The sequence below is a fragment of the Notamacropus eugenii genome, chromosome 3 (assembly GCF_028372415.1).
Source record: "Notamacropus eugenii isolate mMacEug1 chromosome 3, mMacEug1.pri_v2, whole genome shotgun sequence".
NCBI lineage: Eukaryota > Metazoa > Chordata > Mammalia > Diprotodontia > Macropodidae > Notamacropus > Notamacropus eugenii.
This window is the reverse complement of record NC_092874.1, coordinates 474,707,982-474,722,342: the sequence shown is the minus strand read 5'-3', so window position 1 is coordinate 474,722,342 and position 14,361 is coordinate 474,707,982. Positions and strand designations below refer to the sequence as shown.

General features: G+C 38.4%; 1 protein-coding gene across 11 annotated transcripts in view; it reads right to left on the bottom strand.

The window, feature by feature from the left end:
* The window catches only part of TASOR (transcription activation suppressor), a 101,713-nt gene that overhangs the window by 48,085 nt on the left and 39,267 nt on the right, over positions 1-14,361 (bottom strand). For all 11 annotated transcript variants that reach the window (XM_072599012.1, XM_072599014.1, XM_072599011.1 and 8 more), the window contains exons 10-14: positions 8,410-8,513; positions 8,227-8,330; positions 2,346-2,418; positions 2,186-2,257; positions 325-1,044 (exon numbers count right to left, since the gene is read on the bottom strand). In XM_072599012.1, the coding sequence (XP_072455113.1) occupies positions 325-1,044; positions 2,186-2,257; positions 2,346-2,418; positions 8,227-8,330; positions 8,410-8,513 (1,073 nt within the window). The remainder of the gene's footprint in view (positions 1-324; positions 1,045-2,185; positions 2,258-2,345; positions 2,419-8,226; positions 8,331-8,409; positions 8,514-14,361) is intronic.

Here is a 14,361-nt window from a genome sequence, read left to right as displayed (position 1 = left end):
CTGTTTCTAAAAATCTCATTACTAACGTAGAGCTGGGATGCCTAAAGTAAAACTCCATTTACTTTCCTCCTTTTAGTACTAAAACTAGACCCATTTTTAACACAGCTAATACAGAAATCTGTTTTGCTTAACTACACAGTAATTGATTAAGGGTTTTGTTTTTCCCAGTGGGAAAGGAGGTGGGAATGAAAAAAAAACCAAATGCTTGGTAACAGAAAAAGATAAACTGTCATTAAACAGGGAAATAGTCAACAGGAGTTGAGAAATTGCCAGGCTATATGCAACAAAGCAGACATTAAAGCTATGGAAGAAATCTGAAATTACCTTCCCACAAATGGCTATTTTCAGATGAATCGCTGGTCTTCCGGTGCTTTCTCAGATTCCCAGGATGATTCCCGTGCTTCCTTTTCAGGCTAGTTTTGTCTCTAGTCTCCTCCGTGTCAGAATCCCCACCTACATTTTTCTTCCTACACTGAATTAAGTTAATGAGCTCTCGGAGTCGGTCCTGGTCGTAGTCCCAAGTACTGGGCGGCCTCCACTTTTTCCCAGCCGCTAGGGAGTCGTTCTTGGAGCTATTTCTCTTTCCAAGCTTGAGTTTCAAAAAGTCCATTTCTTCCTCCGGTCCATCATAATCGGAAACTGGACTAAACTGATGAACTTTCCTATTTTCTTCCATCAGTTCCTTAACTTTACAAACAGGTAACTGATATGTTTCAGACTGGAAAATATAGTTGTGCAACGAACTGTCAACATGGGACTTGTTTTTTGGAGCCGAATATAAGAATTTCCTATCGTCTAAACGTGGGTCATATGGATACATGACAAATTCTCTACGTCTGCCTAACCCAAAACCTCGCTTAAAATATTCGCTTATATGCTTTTCAACAACAGTACTGAAAGGGGCAGTATGGATAAAACTTAAATCTTTACGACACTGAATTAAGGCAAAATGTATGGATGGAATTAATTTCATGATTCCTGGTATGCTTTCAAGGGTGGTCTCATGACGTTCCTGTGTTACTACTTTAGGTAACACTTTCTGTGCTGTTAAAGTAAAGCAAAACACATTACTGGGTATGACAGGTATTAAATAATAGTGCTAATGCAAAGAGAAAACACACCTCATTGACATGATAATGATAAAAAAAAAACTAACCTCATTACACTGAAGTGAGAGTCTACTGTATTTTAGCACCTGTAAAAACCAATCTGTGCCTAAGTGGGCCAAAATCTAGCCCAAAGAGAGCTTTAATGGTCACTCAGTGACAGCAAAAATGACTGTAAATTCTAACTTTGACATAGCACTTTGTAACTACCCAAGTCGCTTGTAAGTATTAGTATCCTCATTTTACAGGTGAAGAAACTGAGGCTCATGAAGGTTTATTGATTTGCAGATAGTCACAGAGTCAAGGAGGGAACCCCCTTCTTTTCCTCCCAAGTTGGCACTTTGCAAGCCAGCACACTAGTGCTGGTTACGAAGCGATTCCCAACAGGCTCAGGAGACATGTGAAGTGCACACCAGGAGCTGGGAGGAGCCTCTCCTCCGGCACCTCAGACTGGAGAGGCTGCCTTTGTCCCTGCCATCCCCCATACCCAAACTGTCAGGAGTTTTCCATCACTCTAATATAAGAAACTAATAAGAGAAAGACACTCCTTCAAAGAGAACACCTTAACTAAATGAATGAGAACCCAACTGTTCAAACCCATTTCAGTCACTTTAATGGTATGATATAGATTAGAGCCAAGCTGTATCTGCTTCTCTTAAGCCAGGAGCACAAACACAATAGTTTTAGATAGTCAGTCTATCTTCATGAATGGATATTAACATTCAAATTTAAATACAAGTTTTAGCCTGAAAACTAATTCAGATTAGTGAATCAAACAGCTTATCAAATACCATCCAGAAATTTATTAGTTATAACTACATAAAATAGAGCAGCTAAAATTTTATTTCAAGCAATAAAAATCTTTTATAAATTAAACCATGCTGATTTGTTTTTAGACTTAATTCCTTTCAATAAGAGCTCCCAAAAGCTGAGGCAGACATGAAAAGAAGAAATTCAAAAATTTCTCAGAGTTAAAGATTATTAATAGTTAAACCTAACTTTGTAATAAACTATCAACATCACTGATATATACATATAAGTAACAACATTCAATCACATTAATTCTATTAATAACTTACAACTCACTACTCCTCTAGGCTCCTGAAACAGAAACAGAGCGTGTAGGATTCTAGTCTTGGAAGACTGGTGCTCTGGAAAAACAAAAGCCAAAAGCATTGGGAATGTGCAGAAAGAAAAAAAAAGGCTGCATAAGAGAATAGCCTTGGAAAAGATACTTACCATATGGTGAAGCCATTTGCCAAGGAGAGAGAAGGAAAAGGTATCCTCGATCTCCTAAAGGCTTAACAAGAACCTATATTTTCAGAAAAAAATAATTACCCATCTTGCTATTTAACAACATTATACAAACCACATGTTACTTTTTTAATGGGGGAAAAAACACTATTACAAATTCCAAAAAAAAATTTTTGGACAGAATTAATGGAGTTAGGCTCCAGTTACTTTATACATCTTATTTTTCCAAATAAATAATAATATAAAATTATTTTAAAATATGATAAAATGATAAAAAAAAATGACAAAATACTAATGGAACAAAAGGACAAAATGCGTCTTTAAGAATGGTAGCCAAAAACTGCCAAACATTACCCCCCAAAAATATTCTATTATCTTTGTGATATAAACAGTTTTATATAATATGAAACAAATTTCAGTGGAAATCAAGTAGTGGTTAAATAGAAGTAAATCCTTAGATTCAAAAGGATCAGAAATCATCAGGTATTAAAGGAAGATACTCTAAGGTGCTCTTCATTAAGATAATCACAGCCCATTCAAAATAACAACAGCAATAGAAAGAAAAATGATACGGAATTAAAATTTGAAAGGAAACAGTCATAAGGAAAAACTTATTCTAGCAAGTTCCTCTGAAAAAAGTCTCATACCCAAGATATATAAAGAAATGATTCAAATTTATAAAGAACAAGAACCATCCTGCAACATATAAACACTCAAAAGCTACGAACAAGCAATTTTTAAGGAAAGAAACACAAGTTATCAACACTATACTATAACTCACTAAAAGAGAAATGCAAATTAAAGCAGCTCTGAGTCTGTCTCATACTCCTTCAGTTTGGCAAAGATGACAAAAAGGGAAAACAATACATGATGAAGACACTGTGGGAAAACAGACACTAGGAATGAAGCTGTGCATTAGTCTGTCTACTCTGGAAAGCAATGTGGAGCTACACCCTTTAACCCAGCAGTATCACTACTAAGCCTGCCCTACCTCCCCATACCCAGAGAAATCAAAGCAGACAAGGACCCCTTCCATACAAAAATACTTATAACAGCTCTTTCTGTAGTAGCCAAAAATGGTAAACTAAGTGAAGGTCAACCTACTAGGGAATAGCTGAACAAAAGCATGGTATGTGAAAATAATGCAGCATTTTAACACTAACATAAGAAAGGAAGAAATAGAGTTTCAGAGGAAATTGGAAACCTCCATGAACTGGTGCAAAGTAAAATGAGCAGATCTAGGAGAACAATTTACACAACAACAATACAAGAAAGAAAATCAACTTTGAGAAACCTGAGCATTCTGAATGATGCAATGATTAACCCCACCAGCTCAAAGGACTCAAGATGAAACACACCAACCACCCCCTGCTGGAGAGGAGATATCAAACGAGACATAAGTTCTTTGGACATGGCCAGCTGAAGAATTTGTTCTGCGGTAAGATAGACATTTGTTACCGGAGCTTTCTTTTCTTTTTTAAATTGCTCAGTGGGAGTAAAAAAAAGGAAGAGATAACAAATGGTTATAAAAATAAATACAATTATTAAAAAAAAAACAAATACTACTTAGAATTCTGTAAAGAAGAGTTGAGAGAGAAATATGGAATGGTGTCTTTCCTTGGCTCTAGATGAAAAAAACTACTCAGCCAGATACTTAGAAAGGAGAAAGGCTAAAACTAATATTCGTTAGTTCCTGTAAGATAATCAGTTCAGCTCAAAAATTTTAATTAGGTTAGGGTAAGAAGTAGGGCTAGCCAACAGAAGAGACCCAGCTTCAAGTAGTTAGGCAAGAGATGCTCACATTAAACTGAAATATGGTTCAACAATGGCTGTTCCAAGGAAGAGTCAAACAAGAAGAGACCCAGGACTGACACTCAACTAAATAAGGGATGTGGGCAGTTATCTAGGCTAAGGAAACCATAATAAGAACCCCAAAACTGGATAAAGTCTGGCTAATTTTCATTAAGCACCTCCTATGTGCAGATCGTTCTAAGAAATAATTGAAAAAAATCAAGATAGATAAAAGAGTGCTTATGATGCTTTACAAATAAGGATACATGACAGATAATAATTACAATAGGATATGCAACATGGCACATTAAGAGAAGTCAACATGCAAGTTTTTAGGCAGTAAATACGAAAAAAAGACCAAAACATTCCAATGGGTGAGATACAGGGTCAGAGCTACCCTTCCCCTGACATTTCTAGTACACAGGGGTTTCATCTCACCACCAAGATAAAAAAAGGAACCCTCCCCTAAAAAAAAAAAAAAAAAAAAAAAAAAGTGAGATATATGAGGTTGAAAGGGGAAGATCATTATAGAAAGGGGAGTTCTCCAAATCCTTTGGTATTTTCTACTATTCTTGTTCAAATTCAGTTTCAGACACTTATTAGATGTATGACCTCCGCCTGATAATAATTACCCTACCTCACAGGGTCACTGTGAGAAGCAGATGAGGTGATAGTATCTGGCACTTGATGGCATCTGACAATTGCTTATTCCCTTAGTGCCCCCTTATCCATCCATTCCACAGTAACCATTGCTTCATCTAAAGCCATTATCACATGTGTACCTCTCTAGACTCACTCTGTGAATTCATCTGATCGCATGTACATGGGCAAGCATAGGAAATGAAGGCCTCACTTATGTTGCAAAATATTAAGAGCCTAATGACAATGTTGGAACAGTCCTCAGTCTCTTAAATCAAAAAGGCCAACTAGTCTTCTCTGACCAGATTTAATTTCAAGAAGGGATTTGACTCTTGAAACCAAGAGAGAGTCAATATTTATTCTGAACTAACCAGGAATGAGAGAGACACATGTCTTTGTTAAAAGTTTGGCTAGACTGGCAGGGAATAGTTACAGAAGCCACTAACTGGCTTCTTAGGATATTTCCCAAAGAGGTGAATACATTAACCTATTACTGTGCTGTTAAGTCAACCAAAACACCCAGAACTTAAACTATGTACCTTTGTTTTACATTGTTGAAGAATGTTTTCTTTTCTTTCAAAATGATTGTGCTAAGTGGAATTTGTTTATGAGAATGAGAGAGAGAGAGAATACGTCAATTAGTAGGAGAAGTTTATTTGGACCTAGCAGGAAACATTCAAAAAGCACTGAAGTTGTGCTATGTGCCACGTCAAGCACAATGCTAAGGGTTTCAGGTTCAAAGAGGAAAAAATATGGGTTCTGTCCTCAAGTAGATTACAGCCTAATGGGAGACAACGTACAAATAATTACATGCATGGAAAATATACGTTATGAATGGGAGACAATTGGGGGGAGTGGGGGAGATGGGGCACCACAAAACCCAGACAAGGATTTCTGCAAAAGGCCTGAAGGAAGCCAGGGAACACAGAAGACAGAGTAAAGGAGAGAGAACATCCCAGGCTAGGGGACAGGCAGCAAAAAGGTAGGGAGGAATTCAGAGATGAAGAAGGATGATGCAACTGGATCACAGTGGAACAGGAAAGCAGGAAAAGGCCAGGCTGGGATTCTGTGATACTGAGCAGGAAGTGACACAGGCTGAGGTGATCACTTCAGCAGCTTAGGGGGAGATGGACTACAGCAGAGACTTGGGGAAAGACACCCACCAGAATGCTGCTGCAGAAGTGCAAGGGTCAGGGGAGGGGAGTGGGCACCCAGGTGGTGACACTGTGAGGTGTCAACAATCCATGGGTAAGGGCAATGGATAAGCTGAGGAGGACAACAAGGTTCCAAGTCGGGATGAATCAGAGACTAGTGATACCCACCAGAAATAGGGAAGGCTTTTTTTTTTTTTTTAAATAAACTGTCTCTCACCAACTGGGGCTAAAATGCAGAGCATGGAATTTTCCTTCCCCCCAGTTCTCTCTGATCTGTTCATCTTGGCACCCTGCTTTAAATCCCTATCCTACAGTCTAGTCCTGAACTACTTCCTCCTCAATGGATGTTTCCCAACGCAAGTCTTCCAGACATCTGCAGCTCAACATTCCTCAAACACACCTAATGATCTTTCCCAAACCCCACCCACTCCTGAACTTCCCCATTTGTGTTGATGGAACAGTCAGTTTTCAAATACAGTTCTCAACCCTGGCATGATGCTCCTCTCCGTCTTGATCTTGACCACATCTCTAAAACCCCAACCACTTCTGACTACTGCCAGAGCTTCCTCCTTCCCAGTGCTATTCCAACAGCCAAAGTGACTTTCCATTTTGCCATTTCAATCCCTTCACAATCTGGCCCTCCCCATTCTTTCCAGAATCGTTGGACACGTCTCCCCTTCCTGCACCCTACAGTCCAGCCAAATTGGCCTTCTAGTTTTTCCTCACCACAACAGTGCAGCTCCTGGGTCTCCATGGAGATCTCTTACCTCAACCCCACACCCCATAGTCCCATCTCCACTATGATCAAATTCATAAGCCAGCTTCTAGGTTGAGGGTTACTCTTCTGGGTATCATGAGCGTCTCTGGCACTCTGGGAAAGTCTGAGCCCTTCTCAAAATCATGTTTCTAAATAAGTGAAATAAATGCTAAATTTAAGTAAGAGATCAAGTGTGAAAATATAAATGCAATTTTTTTCTCTAACCAAGCTCATGGATGCCCTCAGGGACCCCTGGTAAAGAATTCCTCTTTTAATGTAAAAGCCTTTCGGTGCTACCACTTCCTAATACCCTTTCCCTCCAAGTTACCATGTGTTTACTTCACACATTTTGCATGTATTTATTGACATGTTATATCCCCTAACAGAACACGAGCTCTTTCAGCATGACACATAGTAGTACTTAGTAAATGCTCATGATCGCTACTATTTCCTCAGAGCAATAACTGTGTTGTTTGCCTTAATGATAATTGCACTCCTCAAAAGGTGGGGCCACCAACCAGAAGAAACACTGCACTGATTCTTGATAATAGGAAGGAAGTGATTATTGATAGGTGTGCCAACTAAAATGTGTCCTAGATCTGGGTTCAAACAGATTTCAGAGAAAGGCAGGATTTCATGGACAGCAGAGGTCACTTCAAGAGGGACCAGAAAACTGAAAACTGAAATTCTGAAGGTAAAAAGGAAAACAATTCCAATGGGAACTTACCAACCCCACCAACTTAGATTTTTTTCCAAAAGATTTGTTGTGGCACTGTGATTACAGCTGGTTTAAGAGTCAGAAGACCTGAGTTCAAGGCAAGGCAATAGGACTTAAGACAGTGCCACCAGAAGGCTCTTCAGTTGCAGAACAGGTGCATCCAACTGCACTGGCGGGAGATTCCTCATAGAAGAGCTGCCTATGGCAATTAAGTCAGAGATTTCAGTTCAAAATATGGACAGAAGCAGCAGCAAGGGCAGAAAATAGAGGATGAATACAAAAGTGTAGCACGGTCCTATGATGAAGATGGCGAGGAATTCCAGGAACTACAATTAGAAGGTTACTTAAGCTAAATTGGGAGTGAAGACGAGACTCAAAAGGAGAGAACGTCTCCTTGGATGGAAGGATCAGAGCTGCTCTATCTCTCTGCTGCCGCTGTGTCTGCCTTGGCCTGGAAATAGGAACAAGAAGGACTAACGGTGAAGCTGATGCCTAACTTAAGTAAGAACTTAAGCAATCATCTGGTCAGGATGCACCATATCCTCACAGCGGGTAAGAGAACCTGCAGATGTGACTGATGAGCCACTCACTGTCAATGACGTCTGGAAGATTATGGAAGATGGGAGAGGCGCCACAGGCTTGAAACAAAGCAAAGAGCCGACAACCCAGAAGCTATGCCCATCAAGGTAGGGCTCAGGCCACGTCACTCTAAAAGTAAATTAAAACAAGATCTGAATAATTAGTCTGCTTCATTACTAAGTACATGCCTAAGGGAGAATGGGGAAGAATTGAAACAGTTTTACTCACTAGTTTTTCTCGCTCTAGTCTTTGTATTAAACTCTCCAAGTTACTTCCAGTTCTTGTCTTTTCTATAACTTCATAAAGGCTGCAATACATTCCATTCTTCAATACTGACATAAAAAAATACACAGTAAGGCACTAAATCCACGCTTATCATGTAATATTTTTAATCAAGTTGTATTACATTACCTTCCTTTGCACCTAAGTATGTTTCCTTATAAAAAAGGGCTGGAGGAATTTTCTGCTTCAGGTGGTCAATGCTCATAACAGTTTCGACATCTAACTTCTCAGGACTAGAAAAAAATTAAAAAGAAAAAAAAGACTGTTTCCCTCACCTGAATCTTTCATACTTAACAAAATCAATTAAATAACACATACAAAGAGTTTTATGGAACCCAAAAATGTATATTCCTGGAACACAGAAACAATAGAACTATCCTGGTAATAATATCAAGACCAACATTTCAAGTCTTAAGCTTTTTACTATACGTATAACATTAGCCAAGCAAAACACAAAGCATTTTTACCACCCATCTGGTCTTCCATTGCTAGAACTTCTATGGAAAGTGGAAATCCCCAATGGAGAAGTAACATTTAATTACTTAGTTCAACACGCCTTACACAGGAATACTATAGAGGCAGGAAACACATTCTAGACTTAACTGTCTAATGACTCTCACCACCACTGAGAGGTAACTTTTACACCATTCTCTTCCCCATTCACATTTCCCCCTCCACACGCCACCTCTAAGCCACACAGAATCCATCTGGACTATGCTGATGGCATGGATAAAGGGAGAACTTCCAATTGTATTCCTTCCAATGAGATATGCCTCAACACCACTTCCTCCAGATGCAAAGAACTGTCATTTGACCAAGGGATGTAAGGAATGCTGGGCCCAGCCAACCATCCCACTAAAAAACCCTTAGGACTTCTGGGCCTTTCCATCCCCCTGAGCCTGAACTTTCTTTTATGTGCTGTCAATCCCAGAACTTGAGCTCCTGGAGATAAGGGACTGTCTCACTTCTTCTAATTCTATGTCTAGCAGAGTACTTGGCAGCCAGTAAGGCAGATTCCTAATTATTCCTTGCCCCACCTTACCCCTCCCCTCTAATTTTAGGTGCACTGTGGGTGGGGTGTAGTAGACTGAGAACAAGACTTCCCAGACTGGCTCTGTGATCCTGAGCACAAGTCACTTAACCTCTCAGTGCCCCAGCCAACTTTACTACTACTAGAAGCCACAAAGGAAATGACAATCTGCACTGGTACAGGGAGTTTACTCACTGGGAGTACCCTAAAATAATGAAAATAAAGGTGGGGGGGAGGGAGGAGGAAAATTTGGAAAGAAGATGCTTTAAGATCAAAAATAATAAAATATTATTTTGTAGAGTTGGAAGAAACCACAGAGATTGTCAGGTTCAATCAGTTATCCAATTCAAACTTCTACATCAAGACAAGAAACTACGTGGACTTTACTGCTAGGAACAGCTTCACTGATGAGGAATTTGATACCTAATTGAACAGTTCAACCCATTTTCTCATTACTCTAATTATTAGAAGTTGCTGTTTTGGGGGGATATTTTAATAGTGAAGAAGTTGAATTTTACAACCTTGATTTTCACCCTTTGGTTCTAGTTAGCAAAGCACTTAAGTTCTTCCCCCATGGAGATTCATGAAATTAGTCTAATCTTTATTATAATCCTTCAAATGTTTTCAGACAGCTATTTTATCTCCTCCCAAAAGTCTCCTTCTGATGGGTGGACATCTACACTACTCAAAATCTCACAAGACCTCAAAGACCATATGACACAAATCATAACTAAAAAAAAAAAAAAAAAACCAAACCCTACCCTATATACCCTATCTATACAAGTGGTCACAGGCCTTTGCCACAGAACTCCAATATGGAGGAGCTACTATCTTGTAAGACGTTCCATTCCACTTTTGGAAAAACTCCAGTCAATCAACAGGCACATACCTAGCACTTACTTTACACCAGGTATGATGCTGGAGACACAAAGAGAGACTTCTGAAGGAGCTCACATTCTAATGACGAAGACAACATGTAACAAATGGAAGTAACCTCAAGTGGTTAGTGAGAGAAGTGGGAAAAACCTAATCAGTGGGATTTAGGTTGAATCTTGAAGGCACCCCACACAGAAGTAATTATGTGGTGAGGAAAGCATGCACTCCAGGAAGTGAAAAGGCATGGTATCAGGAGATGGAAGAATACAGAAGATGAACAGCGAGAACTGTTTTTGTCGACTAAATGGAAAAGAGTCAAGTGTAAGAAGACCAGAAAGATGGGGGAGATTTTTGCCTTGTCCATTTCCTGCTGTGGTGATTTGATTTTCTACCCTATTCTTTTTAATCATATTGGCTACAGGTTTATCAATTTTAATAAAATTGAGCCAGATTTTAGTTTCATTTATCATTTCTTTGCTTTGTTGGGTTTCCAAGTTCTTTCTCACCTAATTTTTTAATATATCTCTTGTGCTTACTTTACGTTTATTTGCTAGCTTTGAAATTTTTAAAATTTTCAGGTAGTAAATCCTTTCTTTTTCTCCTTTGTTGAAGTATATTTATGAGGACGTAATTTTTCTTGAAGTCTGTCTGAACTGCAGCCCAGAAATTTTGGTATGTTGTTTTCCCATCATAATTTTCTTACATGTAATTACTGTTTGTATGTTTTGTTCTTTGACCCACTCATTCAGGATTTCAACATTAGGTCTCCATTTGGATCTGTGTTTTTTGCTTATGTTCCTTGATCTGATCATTTTTATTACATTATGGTCTGGAAAGTATGTGCTTCTTGTTTCTACCTTTTTATATTTGTTTGCAGTATCTCTGTGTCATAATCCATGGTCAATTTTGCAAAAATCCCATGTAGTATCAAAGAAGAGCAGTTCCTATACTCAAAGAGCTACAAAAATGTGCAGACCCTTTGACCCAACAATACTGCTTCTAGGGCTATATCACAAAGAGATCATAAAAATGGGAAAGGGTCTCACATGTACAAAAATATTTATAGCAGCTCTCTTTGTGGTGACCAAGAACTGAAAATCAAGAGGATGCCCATCAACTGGGGAATGGCTGAACAAGTCGTGGTATATGAAATGTCATGGAACATTATTGTGCTATGAGAAATAATGAACCTTTAGCCTGATGCTGAGTGAAAGGAGCAGAACCGGGAGAACTTTGTACACAGTAACAGCCACCCTGTGCAAGGACTGTTTCTCATAAGACTCAGCCCTTCACAGCAATGCAAGGACCTAAAACATTCCCAAAGGACTCTTGAGGGAAAATGGTATCCACATGCAAAGAAAGAACTAAGGAATCAGAACACAGAATGAAGCAGACTAGTTTCTCTTGTGCTAAGTTTTGATTTCTCCCATTCATTTTAATTCATGCAACACGACTAATGTGAAAGTGTGTTTAGTGAGAATGTATGTGTAGAATCCATATAAGACTGCATGCCATCTCAGGGAGGGAGGGGAAGAAAATTTAAGACTTATGGAAGTGATTGTTGAAATCTGAAAAATTAATTTTAAACGAAAAGCTTCCCCAGCATTTGCTTAATTCTATTTCCCCTTTTATTTATCTTTCTATTAAACTTCTCCAAAACTAAGAGCAAGACATTGAACTCTCCTGCCACTGCTGTAGTACCATCTTTGTCTTCTAGTAGATCCGTTGATTTTTCATTTTATGTATTTAGATTCTAAGGCACTGGCAGCATAGAAATTTAATACTGATATTGGTTTGTTGTAGTTCCTCTCAAAATGCGTTCTCCTTATTTTGTTGTGAATTTTTCTTTTCTGTTGTCAGCATAATTGCAACTTCCACTTTTTTGGTTTGAATTGACACACACTAAATTATTTTCCAGTCTCTCATTTTTATTCTGTGCACGTCTTTATTTTTTTAGGTGTATTTCTTGCAAGGTAACAGATTCTGGAATTTTGTTGTGTCATTTTTATTAGATTTTCAACCTATTAACATTTAAAGTTGGGTTTATATTTTCCTCCATTCATCTCTGATACTGGTTAAAAATAGAGGTAACGTAGATCAATGGAATGGACTAAACAAGACTCAGAAACAAAAGAACTCAACCCAGTGTTTGATAAAACAAGTTACTAAAAAAAAAAAATTCCTTAATTGATTAAAAAATGCTGGGAAACTAGAAAGCAATCTGGTAGAGATTAGGCCTAAATCAGCACCTTACAGCATATTCCACAATACATTCTAAATAGATACATGACTTTAATATTAAATATCATAGTATAAAAAAAATCAGAAGAAAAGCAAATCATATTCTCTCTCACAGCTAAGTGGTAATATATTCTTAAGTAAACAAGGAACTGATGCAAGTATAAAAGATAAAATACATAACAGATTCCATGAAACTGAAAAGCCTCCGTACAAACAGAAGTAATACGTGTACCAAAAAGAAAGTAAATAAAGGGGGGAAAAATGTATCAAATTCCTCTCAATAAGAGTTTGGTAACACACACACACACAGATACACACACACACTTTCTCTCTCTCCCTCTCCCCCCCCCCACATAAAATGATCAAAAGACATGAACAAACAATTCTCAAAAGAATTGCAAACTCTTTACAACCACACAAAAGAATGCCCTTCTTATTAAGAGAACTGCAAATAAAAACCCAAAGGTTTCACTTCATATCTAGCAAACTGGCAAAGATAAACCAAAGATGGATCAGTCAGCAAGTGGAGAGGTTTTCATAAGACAGGCAGGCACAAAAATGCATTGCTGGCAGTGCTATAAATCAGAACCATTTTGGAAAGCAATTTAGAATTATGCAAATAAAGTAGCTAAAATGCCCATACCCTTTGGCCCAGGGTATTCCTACAAGGCTTTTATCACAATGTGGCCACAGATGTTAAAGTCCCCAATACACCAAAAACGTATTCATAGCAGCACTTTTTGATATAGCAAAAAACAAAACAAAGATGATTCCTATCAACTGAAGAATCTCTAAACGAATGGTGGTACATGAATGGATATGTGACCATAATATTTAAAAAAAAAAAAAACAGAAAAAAGCTGATCATATTCTCTCATAGCTAGATAGGAGGACATGTATTCTTTTTAAATTTTTTTTTTCAATTACAAGTAAAAATAATTTTTATCATTTTTTTTAAATTTTGAGTTCCAAATTCTTTCCTTTCCTTCCCTCTTCACTCCTTGAGTAAGCAAATAATTTGATATAGATTATACATATAGTCCTGCAAAACATATTTCCACATCAGCCAAAAAAAAAAAAACACAGACCCCCCCCCCCAAAAAAACCCACCAAATTAAGTTTAAAAAAGTCTGCTTCAATCTGCACTGGGACCCCATCAGTTCTTTCTCTGGAAGCGGACAGCATTTCCATCACAAGTCCTTTGGAGTTGTCTTAGATCACTGTGTGCTGAGAAGAGCTCAGTCATTCACAGCTCATCATCATACAATATCATTACTGCGAACCATCTTCCTGGTCCTGCTCACTTTACTTTGCATCAGTTCATCTACGATTTTCCGGTTTTTCTAAAATCACTCTGCTCTATTTCTCATAGCACAAAACAGTCATCCATCACAGTCACATACCACAACATGGTCAGCCATCCCCCAATGAAGGGCATCTCCCTCCATTTCCAATTCTTTGTCACCGCTAAAAGAATTTCTATCAATATTTTTATGCAAATGGGTATTTGTCATTTTTTTTAAAATCTCTTTGGGACACAAACCTAGTAGAGGTCCTGCGCAGTCCAACCGCCTGCATGATTTTATAGCCCTTTTGGCTTAATTCTAAATTGCTCTCCAGAATGGCTGGACCAGGAGTTGCATTCTTAACCAAACAAGGGACAATGAAATATTACTGTGATATAAAAAATGGTGAAAGTGATGAATGCAAAGAAGTGGAGAGATCTCCACAAACTGATGCAGAGCGAAGCCAACAGAGCCAAGAACACAGCAGAAATAACAGCAACAACAACGTAAACCCGGAAAGAACCATCCAAGGGGGTAGGGAAGGGTGAGGATGGGGAGGAGGAAGGGTGGCAAAATTACAAAACATAAGCGTGGTTCCAAAAGAGACATGAGAACACGCTACCATTCTGCCCTTTACAGAGTGCACAA